The sequence below is a fragment of the Leopardus geoffroyi genome, chromosome B3, assembly GCF_018350155.1.
Source record: "Leopardus geoffroyi isolate Oge1 chromosome B3, O.geoffroyi_Oge1_pat1.0, whole genome shotgun sequence".
NCBI classification, from domain to species: domain Eukaryota; kingdom Metazoa; phylum Chordata; class Mammalia; order Carnivora; family Felidae; genus Leopardus; species Leopardus geoffroyi.
Genome location: NC_059337.1, coordinates 7,004,094 through 7,018,542, shown reverse-complemented (window position 1 = coordinate 7,018,542; position 14,449 = coordinate 7,004,094). Strand labels below are relative to the sequence as shown.

Below are 14,449 nucleotides of genomic sequence, written 5' to 3'. Positions count from 1 at the left end.
GTTGAATATCCTGATACTGAGTCCCTGAAAACCTTCCTTGCCTCCAGAGTTAGCTCTCACAAAGTCTCCTTGTCTGGAGACCTTACATCCCATCCCCTCTCCACCCCCTTCCCTTCCACTCTCTGTCCTATCACTGTTGCCTAAGAAGCTCTGGAATCTGTCCCAAGCTCTTTATCCTCTCTCCCACTCTGGCCCCCAGGATCTTATCTTACCTGAATGTCCACAATCACCCCCAACTCCTCTTTCTCCAGACCTAATCCATTCCTCTCCACACTGCAGCCAAAGAGAGAGCTTCCCCAAATGCAAATGAACCAGCTCTGGATTAAACTCCCAGCTCCCCGAAGCCCTCAGGAGACTGAGTAGAAGGACTTACCTCTCCAGTGGTCTCGTCTTTTGTCCTGCTTCCCTCAAATCTACTCTGGTCAGAAGTAGCAGATTCCTGAGCACATGTACCTCTGGCCTTCTGGGTATTTTGTGACGTCACTACTGCCTACAAGACGGAGCTAGGCGGAGTCAGGACTGTTTTGGTAAGGGTCTTTGTTTGGACCCTAGCTGTTTCCTCTTAATTTCTTTAAAGTGTCAATTTCCTTGGGGCGCCAGGGTGACTCAGTCGGTTAAGCCTCTGACATCGACTCAGGTCATGATCTCATGACTCAGGTCATGATCTCACAGTAGGTGGGTTTGAGCCCCGCATTGGGCTCCGTGCTGACAGATCAAAGCCTGGAGCCTGCTTTAGATTCTGTGTCTCCCTCGCTCTCTGCCCCTCCCCCGCTCGCACTCTGTCTCTCTCAAAAATAACCATTAAAATAATTTAAGTGTCCCTTTCCTTAACTGTAAAACAGAAATAATAATAGCACACATTTCATGGGGTTCTTCTACATATTATATATGTATTGCCTGGCATACAGTAGTGCTTGCATAATAAATGTGAACTGTTTATTATTATTCTTGCTATTTTTTGTATATATCCTTTTTATTTTTTTAATCTTTTATTTAAATTCCAGTTAGTTAATATACAGCATAATATTAGTTTCAGGTGTACAATTGAGTGATTCAGCACTTACAAACAATATCCACTGCTCAACACAAGTGCCCTCCTTAATCCCCATCACCTTTTTTTTTAGCTTGTTTTACTTTTTATTTTTTTTAATTTAGGTCCAAATTAGTTAGCATATAGTGCAACAATGATTCCAGGAGTAGATTCCTTAGTGCCCCTTAACCATTTAGCCCATCCCCCCTCCCACAACCCCTCCAGTAACCCTCAGTTTGTTCTCCATATTTATGAGTCTCTTCTGTTTTGTTCCCCTCCCTGTTTTTATATTATTTTTGTTTCCCTTCCCTTATGTTCATCTGTTTTGTCTCAAAGTCCTCGTATGAGTGAAGTCATATGATTTTTGCCTTCCTCTGACTGACTAATTTCACTTAGCATAATACCCTCTAGTTCCATCCACATGGTTGCAAATGGCAAGATTTCATTCTTTTTGATTGCCAAGTAATACTGCATCGTATATATATACCACATCTTCTTTATCCATTCGTCCATCGATGGACATTTGGGCTCTTTCCATACTTTGGCTATTGTTGATAATGCTCCTATAAACAAGGGGGTGCATGTGTCCCTTCGAAACAGCACACCTGTATCCCTTGGATAAATGCCAAGTAGTGCAATTGCTGGGTCGTAGGGTTATTGTTCTTGCTATTATTCTGGTCGCACTGAATTCTCTGTTCACCGTTCTGTTTTCCAGCCAGACCTCGAGCAACTGGAGTTTTAGGGATTGTGCTTATTCTGTGTATCCCATTGCTGAGGCCATAGCAGGAACTTCGTACTTATGAATAAAGTATTGCAAAGAGATAAATGAAAGACTAGCGCCCCGAAGGAGCAAACCTGACTTTAAAAATCTCTCTTTAGTACCCCTCACGTATGTTATTTCACTGAATCCCTACGACCCCCAAGGGGTAGGGGCTATTATTCCCATTCTGCAAATGTGGGTGTGTCTTCTGTAAGTCATTCTGCCTTTGGGGGTACAGAGCTCTTAGGAGGCCACATCCCAACCCAGGGAGCGGGGTGGATCGGGGCTGGGGGGACACAGATCCGAGGAACGCGACCCCAGAAAGAAGAGGTCACGGTCTCCTCCGGTTCGTTTAAAATTTGTCGCGAGTCTGGCCGGCTCCGGACCCAAACCACACCCCTTTAGGAATCCCGCCCCCTCTGCCTCTCTGCGCCTATCCGCCGCGAGCCAGGCTCCCGGCCAATCAGAAGAAGGGTTAGGCGGGCGTGGCCGTTCGGTGAGCCAATGGGTGGGGAGCCGGAGCGGGGCTTGCCCGGGCATGTGGGAGCTGCAGGCTGTCTGAGCACCACGTGCGGGCGGGAGGACAGACGCCGCACTTCAGGTGATCTCGGGACCCTGTTGGGGACTGCGGGCTGGGGTGGGCTGGCGCGGCGTGTTCCCGGCCGCAGGGCCCCGCGCGCGGTGTTCGCCCCCGGCCTGCTGCAAGGGGCGCCCGGCCGACCGGCTCTCTCGGCCCGGCGGGCGTGGAGGCCTGGCCCCGGGCGCAGCTTGTGCCCGGTCCCCGCCCTGCTCGGAGGTCCGGGGCCTGTGGGGGGGCGGCGCTGGGCGCTGGGACTCGACCTGGCAGACTCGGCCCGGCCGCCGCGGCCAGCGAGTGACCGCCTTCCGAGTCCTTCCCTGGCAGAAGTCGGGCCTCCCCCGCGGGGGGAATCCTCAGGGATCGCGGGCGGCCGGGGCCGACCGTACGGGGCCCTCGCGCTCTCGTTTCCCTGCCGAGAACTTGGGAGTCCACGGGGATCTCAGCGAGTCACACTTGCTCAAATTCGGGCGATTATTCGTAGCAGGGCTTGGGGGTGGGGTCGCGCGCTCGGTGAAATACAGATTCTCAGGCGCCCTTCTCCAAAATGGCAGTTAGAATAGTGGGGGGTGGGGGGCAGGTAGGCCTGGGAATAGGCGTTTTAAACAGACATTCTAACTGCTTTTGGGGAAGCCCCAAGCCTGGTTCAACCCTCGGTTTTAATAAACTCTCCTTTTGTGGCGAGGGGATGGTGACTCGGTCCGGGTCGTCTAGCTTTTAATGCCCGAGCGCTAAGTGGGCCCGCACCCGCCCTGTCTTCCTGATCTGCCAGCAGGTTGGTAGCCCCCTCGGCGATTGGGACTTCGTGGTTCCTTTGAGGCCTTGGCTCTGAGGCCTCTGCTGCTGGGGTGCTGGGGTCCTTCCCTTAGGCCACAAGGCTCCCTAACCCCTGCAACAAGAAGGCCCTGTGGCTGCCGAGCCCCGAAGAGCTGGTTCCAGACTGGAGGGGGATTGGACCTTGTCTTTACTGAAACAGTTGTGTTATTTGAGCAAAACTTGTCTCCAGCCTGGCTGAGCTCCCATCGGGGGCCCAGGATAGGGGAGGCAAGTCCTAGATAATTAATCGTTGTCTCCAACAGGTCAGCAAGGTCCCGGCATATGGAAGAGGGCTGCCTCCACCTCTTGAAGCACGAGGCCACTTTTTCTCAGGCAACTTAAATTTCTGGTTTCTTTGAAACCATCTTGCCAGAAGGGTCAGGGAAGCCACTCCTGACCTGCAGGGCCCTGAGACCTTTCAGAAGGGAAAGGGCCCTCCCCCCCCCCCCCCCCCCTCCCCGACAGAGGTCAGTTTCTAGCAGCATCAGAGTTTGTCCTCCTAGGTCCCGTTCTCCCCATTGCTGGGCTGAGGCAAATTGAGGTTCTGTGTTTGTCGGCTCTCCTATGTGACTTGTCGAGATGAGGAAGCAGATTATGGCCAAGTGCACGTCTAAAAGGGAGAAGGCTTCTTGGGGAGTAGATGAGCCAGCCAGAGGGACGATGAGTCAGGGTGGGGCACCGTGCCTCGCCCTGGCCCAGCGTCGCGGAGTAGCACTCCTCCCCACGCCTCTTAAATCTCTGCTCCTGTTCAGACTCTTCTCCAGAGCTCCTCCTATAAGGCAGTCGTGCTCCTGTTCCCGCATCAATCTCTGGACGGAGCCCATGCTTTCAGCACCTTCCAGACACAGTTCTCTCTCGCCCTCCACCGTCTCCTCACCCCCTACCTCCTTTTCACTTGCTGCACCGCCTCCTTGCCCTCTCACAGTGGATGTACTCTGCCTCCTGGACTTCGTGTCCGCATTTTGTCTGGATGCCCTCCCCTTTCTGTACTCCTGGCAGACTTTCCTGAAACTCTTCAAAATGTGCTTCCACTGCCAGGCTGCACTAACCCAGCGCTTCTGTCTGTCCAGTACTTGGCCCGGTGAGTCACCTTGGCCAGGCCAGCCTGTCCTTAGTTCACCTCTCCCATCCCTGAGCCCACCCTGGTGGGTGTCTGGCTGCCTGTCTCCTTGCCACACCGGGAGCTCCCTGAGTTCCCAGTCACCTCCAGCTCCGGCATCCCCACGGTCTGGCAGATAGCAGGCCCGGCTCCAGCTCCCTTCACGCACTTCTGAAGAGGACCCGCTATATGCTGGGGCCTGGGCTGGCTGATGGGGAAGGGGCGGAGACACACAAGGCTCTGTGCCTGCCTTTCAAGCACTTTGAGCTGGACCGTATGTAACTACTGCCTGAAAGTGTAGCGGACCCTTCTCTGGTTGTGCTGTTAGGAGTAGAGGGATGACTTTCTTTGCTCCCCAGCTAGACTATAAATGTCTGGGCTTAGGGCTACTGTGCAGTATTTCAGTGACTTCCCTGGGTGCTCTGGGACTCCCTCAGTCGATCAGCAGAGATCAGCCTGGGGACACCAGCTTAGGGTAGGGCCACCGAAGTGTACGATAGCCTTCTCAGAGTGGGGACAGAAGGTTGAGTAGCAGAAAGGGGGGAGGGACAGTTCCCCCAGCTGTGATTTACCCACCAGCAGCATCGTCTGCTCACAGGCCCCTCTTCCTTCCCCAACCCTGGGCTCCTTTCCTTTCAGGCCTTTGCACCAAACATGGCCACTAATTTGTCTCCCTGTCACCTCGAGGGTTACTATTTTTCCTTCACTTAGATTTAATCTCTTCTGGTAAGTCTTCCAGAATCATCCTCAGCATGTTCTGCTTCCCTGGCACTTCTGACCCAGCCCTGCACACACCCGGTGCTTTGTCCCTGTCTCTGCAGTGAGATGAAACTTCTCGGAGCCCGGTTGGGACCCCAGGGAGCCTCAGGCGGCCCAGTGGAATGAAGGGCTGCTCCAGCAGGACTTCCTGAAAGATGTAGACAGGACAGGAGACGTATGTGAGGGGGACTGGAGGCAAGAGGAAGGCCTGTGGCTGGGGATGGGCAATGAGTCCAGGCTGAGGCAGCTTTGACCTTGGAAGAGTTCGTTACCAACCAGGAGAAGAGTCTTAACCTCTCTGGGGGAGAGGTACCTCGGTAGCTCAGTTGGTTAAGCATCTGACGCTCGATTTGGCTCAGGTCATGATCTCCCGTTTCTTGAGTTCAAGCGTCGGGCTCTGTGCTGACAGTGCGGGGCCTGCTTGGGATTCTCTCTCCCTGTCTCTCTGCCCCTCTCCCTCTCGTGTGCGTGCACGCTCTCTAAATAAATAAATAAATAAATAAATAAATAAATAAACGTACAAGAAAAACCTCTCTGGGGGAAAGGAAGCAGGTAGTTATTAAGCCCCTACTGTATATGGTGTATGCAGATCACAGCACACGTGTGTCGTGTCTTCAACAGGAAAGGTGGTAGGGCCATTTCGCATGCAAGCCGCCTGAAGCTCAGCAGCGCTCCGTCCGGAGCTGAGTTAAATCCTGCTCTGCCTGCTTGAAAGTCCTGGTTTTCTGGTCTGTTAACAATGTACCAGCTGACTTAGCGGGTGAGGTGAAGCTCTCCGAGCTAGGTCCCCCCTAGGTCCCCCGCTCTTGGGCGGCTGCTGGCCTTGTTGCATGGGATTAGCAGCCCCCTGTGAACTGCAGGCCTTTCTGGTGTTCAGTGATGGAGAGCTTGGGGCCCCGGAGACCTGCAGACACTGCTGCTCAGGGCCTTTTCCGTTTCCGCTTTGTAAGCTGAGCAGGTTTACCATCACGCTGCTGCCCACAGCCTATGGTGACCTCACAACGTGCCCAGCTGTTGAAAAATGTTTGCGCGTGCTCTTGTGATTTGTGAAGTAGAAAGTCATTTAATAAATTACCATATTTTGGGGGCACTTGGGTGGCTCAGTCGGTTAAGCATCCAACTTTTGATTTCGGTTCAGGTCATGATCTCACAGTTTGTGGGTTCGAGCCCTGTGTTGAACGGCTTTGTGCTGACAGCACAGAACCTGCTTGGGATTATCTGTCTCCCTTTCTCTCTGTCCCTCTCCTGCTCATGCTCTCTTTCTCTCAAAATAAATAAATAAACAGTAAAAAAAAAACAAAACAAACAACTGGGATTATATACACACACACATGCATACACACACACACACACACACACTATTTTTGGAACCGTTATTTTTCTCAAAAGTATACCTTTCTTAACAAAGTTTAAGTTTGTTTTTAAGACAGAGCATGAATGGTGGAGGAGGGATAAAGAGAGAGAGGGAGAGACAGAATCGGGGGCAGGCTCCAGGCTCTGAGCTGTCGGTGCAGAGCCCGATGCAGGGCTCGGCTCGCAAACCTTGAGATCATGACCTGAGCTGAAGTCAGATGCTGAACCAACTGAGCCACCAGGGCACTCCTAGCTTTCTACAAATTTTTGATGCCAGTGCTTACTGGAGGTAAGCTATGGCTTGGAAGTTGAGACCTTGGACTCTGGGTCCATATCAGTTCTTGTCTCATTAATTGAGCAGGTTACTTAGTCTCTCTGCTTCAGTTCTCTTGCCTGTGATTACAAGGATAATAATACTTGTTCGGGTTGGGAATATTTAGTGATTCCCTGTAAAGTACTCAGAACCGTGATTTGCGTGTGGGGTTGACCTGAGTGCATTGCTTATTCGTAAAGGTCTTCGACTCGGCCTGGGAGCCTGAGACAGCACAGGGCTGTAGGGCAGCCTGGCAGAGGGGCACAGTTCTCACCCAGCCCCTCTGCCCCTTGTGTTCTTTCTGCAGAGCGCTGCCCCGCTGGCACGTTGCCTCCCGGGCCTCGCTGGACCCCGGCGGTGAGCTTATTGGGATGGTACCCCGGGAAGGCCCTGAGTCTGCCCAGCGCCTGTGCCCTTCCCTGGCTGGCCTGAATGCCAAGGATGTGCTTCGGAGAAAGCACAAGACGAGGAGCCGACAGCACCAGCGATTCATGGCCCGGAAGGCCTTGCTGCAGGTGCAGGGGCTGCTGAGCACGCCCGCAGGGCCGGGATCCTCCCCACTGCCTGCACGGCCGGAGGCACGGCCGGAGGCACGGCCGGGCTCCGAAGCCACCAGCAGCAGGATGCAGCGTCCAAGGAATGAATCTGGAGGTGCCTCGTGCAGCCGAAAGCCCACGCCCAGGGAATCCACAGCACCCTGGCCCAGCAAGTGCGTGGCTATAGACTGCGAGATGGTGGGCACGGGGCCCCGCGGGCGGGTGAGTGAGCTGGCCCGCTGCTCTGTGGTGAGTTACCACGGCGACGTCCTCTACGATAAGTACATCCGGCCGGAGATGCCCATCGTGGACTACCGTACTCGCTGGAGTGGCATCACTCGACAGCACATGCGCACAGCCATCCCCTTCCAGGTGGCCCAGAAAGAGGTGAGGGCAGAGGTGGGGGCTTGTGTGATGGCTGATGGCCAGCGAAGGGCAGCCCTGGGTTTGAGCCACCACTTAGCCGGTGGAAACAAAAGACTTCGGGGAAGTTACTTAACTTGCCTACACTGTGGCTTCCTTCTGCAAAGAATTCTGTGCCAGCAGGAAGGGGTTGCTCGTACTGAGGAGCTAGCAGATGTACCCCACGCGTGCCTTCCCTTCGTGGTCCAAACTACTCGTGGGGAGAGCACCTGTACCGGGGACAGAGCTGAAGTAGGCCCTGGGTCGTAGTGACTGGGAGGGCCTGGGTTCAAACTGGAGGCAGCTTGGCTGACTGGAGCTCGTGGCTCCCCCGCCCCTCATGCTGCCACCCCTCGGCGGGATCCGGGCACCAGCGGTGAGGCTGGCAGCGTGACCGTGGGGACTTCCCACCTCCCTTCTCTGCTACCAGATCCTCAAGCTCCTGAAGGGCAAGGTGGTGGTGGGGCACGCGCTACACAACGACTTCCAGGCCCTCAAGTACGTCCACCCTCGGAGCCAGACCCGGGACACCACCTACGTGCCCAACCTGCTCCAGCGGCCTGGCCTCCATACGCGCACCCGGGTCTCTCTGAAGGACTTGGCCCTGCAGCTGCTGCACAAGAAGATCCAGGTACGTGGCACGGGAGCAGGTGGCCGGTGGCCGCAGTGAGCGGGGGCCCCAGCCGGGGCTGTGCCTCCAGGCTCCGGTCCCGCTTCCTCCCCCGTCCAGGGCACACGGGTAAAGCGTGGGCTGTCGCGTCTGCGGGCAGCCCCGGGGTGCTCTCTTCCCCCGTCCTTCCCCAGTGTCCACGCTCTTGCGGGCTGCTTGCTGTCTTCCAGACCCGCCCCCTGCCCACCTCCACTCTGTCCCCATGCATGTTGCATGTAGAGCTCCCATCGCGCAGCTGGAGAGCTGGATGGAGCCTTCCTCGGGGGCAGCCAGTGACCCTCGCTCCCACTGCCCTCCGCGTTTCCCCACCTGCCCTCCAGGCCTTTGAAGTCGGAGGTCTCTAGCGGGTGTAGATCTGAGGACGTGGGCTCAGCGGAGTGGGGTGGCGTGTGGCCTGTGCGATGGCTGAGCTTTTCTGTCTGAGCGGCACCCGCGCCCTCCGCCCAGTCCCGAGCTGCGCGCAGCCACTCGGAGAGTACGCGTTCGGGGCCCGCGGGCAGTGACGGGGACTGTCGTCCGCAGGCTGGCCGGCACGGCCACTCGTCGGTGGAAGACGCCGTGACGGCCATGGAGCTCTACCGGCTGGTCGAGGTGCAGTGGGAGCAGCAGGAGGCCAGAAGCCTCCCCGCCTGCCCGGAGGACCGGGAGCCTGACAGCAGCACAGACACGGAGCAGTACATGGAGGACCGGTACTGGCCGGAGGACCTGGCCCAGGGCCCCAGTGGAGGAGCGGGGGACGCACAGGACAGAGGCGAGTGAGGCCAGGGAGGCTCCCGGGCGGCCTCCGAGGGCGGCGAGTGGTGCGTGGGGGCCAAGCGAGCCCCGGGCACCGTGTCCTGGGCAGGACAGGGTGCCGCTAGCCCGCTGCCGGCACCGGGGGTTGGGACCACCGGTCCTCCTGGCTCCCTCTGCCCACGGCGCGGCCCTCCCCTCCCCAGGGCTACTGCGGGCACTTTGTCCCCACTCCTGTGGTCGCTAATGGTGCTTCATCATAGACACCGTGAAAACGTCAGGTGGGCAAGCTGTGAGGACCCAGCCCGAGGAGGGAGTGTGCCACAGACGGTCCTGGCTGTCACTGGCCTTCCCCGCCCCCAGGCTGCGCTGTCTATAGGGATGATGTCTCCTCCTTGGGGTGTTAGTTCAGCTCAGTGACTTGGTAAAGCCCTCTTGTTGTCCTCTGCCCCGTCCTCCACAGGCACGTCAGGTTCAGAAGGAGTATGCCCTGAATCTGTAGAGTGAAGGCCACTCTACGGGGCCCTCCTTCGCTTTCTCTCGGAACTGGAACTCTGGCTGTAGCCGTAGTGGGAACCCAGCGCGAGGCTACGATGGCATGGCAGGGCTCTCAGGCTCATGGGGTGTTGGCACCAGAAGTCACCAGGCACTGGTGGGAGGACGAAAGCCGATAGGCTTTGGGTGGGGAGTGTGGCATACTAATTTTGACCCAAAATTAGTAGGGCATTTCTCCTGCCCATCCAGCACGAGGCTCCCTTAAGCACAAGCCTGAGGAACAAGACAGCAGCTTGAATCCCGGCACCCCTGTGCAGAACTGCACCCAAGGGACCTTATTTATCGAGAGCAAGGCCAGCAGTGTGCAGGGGAGCAGAGTGGGTGTCCCCCGGGGACAGGGCCGGGCAGTGGCGGCCGTGCAGTGCACCCGCACCCGGGCTGGGGTCCCCTCAGGCACTTTGATCCACAGTCATTGTGGTTATTGGGTTTTCTCCAAATTTCTAGAACTGCTCTCTGTCAGGATTTCATCTCCCACCCTTCTTTCCTTGTTTCCTAAGGGGAAGTTTGGGGGTATTGAGGTTCAACCAAGAGCTCAGGTCCACACAGACCGTTGAGCCCCATCTTGGCTTGCCACTTAATAGCTTTGAGACCTCAAGTCTGTGACCTCACTCTTGAGCCCGTTTTCTTGTCTGTAAAATGGGGATAATGATATAACCTACCTCACAGGACTGTCACGGGGGACGCTAAGTGCTTAGCGCAGTGCCTGGCACTTCGCAAGCCGAGGTCGGTGGGAGCAGCTATTTTTTCTTCAAGGGTCACTGTCAGCCTCTTCTGGGTCACACCTGAACACGCCCCTTGGCTTGAGTGGCTTCGGCCCAGACGGGGACTGTCCTTCCTTGCTTAGCTGTTCCAGCAGGTGGGGCACCGGGCCAGCCGTGGACACAACCTAGAGGTGCTGGGTTCTCCCTGCGGCCATGTGACCTGTGTCTACTCCGCGTCCCTCTGGGTGCAGGAAGCTCACGATGGTTTCTGTGTCCGTCTGGGCCAAGCAGCAGGGCCAGGAGCTGAGAGACGCTGCTGAAACCACACTACTTTGAACTTGTCTGTCGCCAGCTCCCTCGCCGTCTGCAGAGTGGGAGCTGGCTGAGGCGCTGACCTCTGCTGGCCTGGCTCCAGGGCTTTGTTCTGGAGTCCTTAATAGTCTGTAGCTGGCGCCAGACTCCCAGCTGGGGCGCAGCTTCGACTCTTGGGGCTGTGGGTTGAAGAAAGATGGAGCTGTTACCAGCAGGGAAATGTACTGGCTTTAAAATCAGCTTTGTTGTAAAACCAATTGTTCTGGAATAAAACTCAACGAGAAACGTGGATGAAGTGGCCCTTCCTGAATTCTCCGACTGGGGTGGGAGGGTGGCTTGGTGGAGAGACCGGGAGGTGTGGGAGCACTGAGTCTTGCTGGGCGCTTTGGCATTTGAGGTGGGGGCTTTCCAGATGATGCTTTGGGATGTGGTAAGAACATCCTAAAGCTACAGAATTTATGTCTTTCAAATACTTTGTTGAGCTTATTTATTTTGAGAGAGAGAGAGAGCATGAGCCGGGGAGGGACAGAGAGGGAGAGAGGGAGAATTCAAGCAGCCAAGCAGGTTCTGCGCTGTCAGTGCAGATCCCGACGTGGGGCTTGATCTCATGAACTGTGAGGTGATGATCTGAGCCAAAACCAAGAGTCGGACGCTTCACCGACTGAGCCCCCAGGCGCCCCTATTTTTTAAAATTTTATCACTACCCTATTGTAGAGCATAAAGTTTATTTAATTTGCTTCTGCTGAAGCTGCGTACTCACTTTTTTAAGACAATTTTTGGTTTTGATTGTGATTAAACACACATAACATAAAATTTACCATGTTCACTGTTTCTAGGTGCACAGCTCAGTGGTGTTACGCATGTTTACATCGCTGTACAATCTCCAGAGCTTTTTCATCTTGCAAAACTGAAACTGCTCATTTCACACTTAACTCCCCATTCCCTCCTCCCCCCCGCCCCTGGCAATTGCCATTCTGCCTTCTGTTTCTATGAATTTTTTTTTTTTTTTACTAAAAAAAATTTATTTTAATGTTTATTTTTGAGAGAGAGAGAGAGAGAGAGAGAGAATCTGAAGCAGGCTCCAGGCTCTGAACTGTCAGCACAGAGCCCGACGCGGGGCTCGAACCCACGAGCCACAAGATCATGACCTGAGCCGAAGTCGACACTCAACCGACTGGGCGACCCAGGCACCCCTGTTGCTATGATGTTTACTAGATGCCTCATCTAAGTAGAATCGTCCACTATTTGTCTTTGTGATTAGCTTATTTCACTTAGTGTAAGGTCCTCCAAGTTCATTCATGTTTAGTATGCAGGAGGATCTCCTTCCTTTCTTTAAGGCTGAATAATCATTTGGGTGCATATGCCACATTTTGGTTATCCAGTCACCCCTCAGTGAATACTTGGCTTTCTTCCCCTGCTGAGTTGTGAGCAACATTGCTGTGAACACAGGTGTGCAATGTCTCTTTGGAATCTGCTTTCAGTGCTTCGGGGTGTATACCTAGAAGTAAGATTGCTGGATCGTATCATAGTTCTGTATCTAATATTTTGAGGAACGGCCACACTATTTTCCACGGCGGCTGTACCATTTTACGTTCCCACCACCAATGCACAAGCTTTCTAATTTCTTCACATCCTCACCAACACTGGTTGGCTGGGTTTTTTGGCTTTTGTTTTGTTTTTGTTTTTTGGTTTTACTCGTTTATCTTTTTTGGTAGGTATCCTAGCGGGTGTGGGGTGATCATCTCATTCTGGTTTCAACTTGCGTTTCCCTGATAACTAGAGATCTTGAACATCTTTTTGCGTATCTGTTGACATATAAGAGTTTTTTTCACTTTTTGTGTCTTTAAAAAAATTTTTTTTAACATTTATTTCTTTTTTTAAGAGACAGAGACAGAGTGTGAGCGGTAGAGGGGCAGAGAGAGAGGGAGTCGCAGATTTGGAAGCAAGTTCCAGGCTCTGAGCTGTCAGCACAGAGTCCGACGAGGGGCTTGAACTCAAACCATGAGATCATGACCTGAGCCGAAGTTGGATGCTTAACCGACTGAGCCACCCAGGCTCCCCTCACTTTTTGTGTCTTGTAAAATATTTTTTTTTTATTGTTTTATTTTAGAGAGAGAGCGCTAGTGGGGGAGAAGGGCAGAGGGAGAGCGATTTATTTATTTTAAAATGTTTGTTTTTGAGAGAGAGAGCATGAGTGGAAGAGGGAGAGAGAAGACAGAGGATCCAGAGCAGGCTCTGTACTGACAGCAGCAAGCCTGATGCAAGGCTCGAGCTCGCAAACTGTGAGATCATGACCTGAGCCAAAGTCAGATGCTCAACAGACTGAGCCACCCAGGTGCTCCTATTACTGTATTGTATTGTATTGTATTTATTTAATTTAATTTTTTAATTTTTTTTAACGTTTTTTATTCTTATTTTTGAGACAGAGAGAGAGCATGAATGGGGGAGGGTCAGAGAGAGAGGGAGACACAGAATCTGAAACAGGCTCCAGGCTCTGAGCTGTCAGTACAGAGCCCGATGCGGGGCTCGAACTCACGGACCGTGAGAACATGACCTGAGCCGAAGTCGGCCGCTTATCCGACTGAGCCACCCAGGTGCCCGTAATTTAATTTTATTTATTTTATTTTATATTATCTTACTATTTTATTTTTAGAGCACGCGTGTGTGAGCAGAGCAGGGGCAGAGAGAGAGAAAGAATCTCAAGCAGACTCTATGCTCAGCACGGAGCCCGACTCGGGGCTCCATCCCATGACCCCGGGATCATGACCTGAGCCAAAACCAAGAGTCGGACGCTCAACCGACTGAGCCACCGAGGCGCCCTGTGTTTCTTTTGAAAACCGTGTTCCATTCGCAGTTTTACATGTATTAAATTGAACCACACCAAGTTGCTGCCATTTGACTGAGCTGGTCCTACCTGCCACATACACCTTACAAGTCCACGCAGGCACATTTTTGAGCACACGCCCGCTGAGACAGAAGGTCAGGGTGCCTAGAGGGAGCGGTGTCCTACCCGCTGTTAGGAATCATCCATTCTTAGCCTGCAGCCCCCGCTTGGTGCCACCCAGTGGCAGCCTCTCCACCCTGTACGGTCACAGGGGCTGTGCCGGGCGCCCTGCAGCAAAACAAGCAGAGGGGGAGGAGGAGAGGAGCGAGTAAAGTACATGGGATTTCAGATGATGCTAACTATTCCTACAGAGGAAACCCAGAAGGGATTGGAGGTACAGTTGTGGTTTTTTTAAAACATAATTTATTGTCAAATTGGCTAACCTACAGTGTATACAGTGTGCTTTTGGATTTGGGGGTAGATTCCTGGGGTTCATCACTTACATGCAACACCCAGTGCTCGTCCCAACAAGCGCTCTCCTCAATGCCCACCACCCATTTTCCCCTCTCCCACGCCCCATCAACCCTCAGTTTGTTCTCTGTATTAATCAGTACTCTTATGGTTTGCCTCCCTCCCTCTCTGTTTGAAACTATTTTTCCCCTTCCCCTCCCCCATGGTCTTCTGTTGAGTTTCTCAAGATCCACATATGACTGAAAACACATGGTATCTGTCTTTCTCTGACTGACTTATTTCACTTAGCAGAATACCTTCAAGTTCTATCCACATTGTTGCAAATGGCGGGATTTCATTCTTTTTCATTGGCAGGTAGTATTCCATTGTATATATAAACCACATCTTTTTTTTCTTTTTAATGTTTTATTTATTTTTGAGATAGAAAGAGAGCATGAGCAGGGGAGGGGCAGAGAGACAGGGAGACACAGAATCTGAAGCAGGCTCCAGGCTCCGAGCTGTCAGCACAGAGCCCGACACAGGGCTCAAACTCACGGACT

At 53.7% G+C, this 14,449-nt stretch overlaps 1 protein-coding gene across 5 annotated transcripts; it reads left to right on the top strand.

The window, feature by feature from the left end:
• Positions 1-2,282: 2,282 nt before the first annotated feature.
• AEN (apoptosis enhancing nuclease) lies at positions 2,283-10,904 on the top strand. Of its 5 annotated transcripts, none has more exons than XM_045448696.1 (5): positions 2,298-2,391; positions 3,447-3,650; positions 7,015-7,630; positions 8,076-8,276; positions 8,838-10,904. In XM_045448696.1, the coding sequence occupies exons 3-5, from the start codon at positions 7,079-7,081 to the stop codon at positions 9,072-9,074; spliced, it is 990 nt and encodes a 329-aa protein (XP_045304652.1). In that variant the 5' UTR covers positions 2,298-2,391; positions 3,447-3,650; positions 7,015-7,078; the 3' UTR covers positions 9,075-10,904. The 5 variants fall into 5 exon arrangements, with proteins under 5 accessions (XP_045304651.1, XP_045304652.1, XP_045304654.1 ...); XM_045448698.1 differs by lacking the exon at positions 2,298-2,391 and adding an exon at positions 5,663-5,801 and having other exon boundaries at positions 2,416-3,650; XM_045448695.1 differs by lacking the exon at positions 3,447-3,650 and having other exon boundaries at positions 2,283-2,391.
• The last annotated feature ends 3,545 nt before the right edge of the window (positions 10,905-14,449 follow it).

What these genes read in the sequence shown, in the direction of transcription:
- AEN (XM_045448695.1), top strand. Translation starts at nt 7,079, where the DNA reads ATGGTACCCCGGGAAGGCCCTGAGTCTGCCCAGCGCCTGTGCCCTTCC. An exon ending in TCCAGGTGGCCCAGAAAGAG is followed by an intron (nt 7,631 to 8,075) that starts GTGAGGGCAGAG and finishes CTCTGCTACCAG; the next exon opens with ATCCTCAAGCTCCTGAAGGG. An exon ending in TGCTGCACAAGAAGATCCAG is followed by an intron (nt 8,277 to 8,837) that starts GTACGTGGCACG and finishes TGTCGTCCGCAG; the next exon opens with GCTGGCCGGCACGGCCACTC.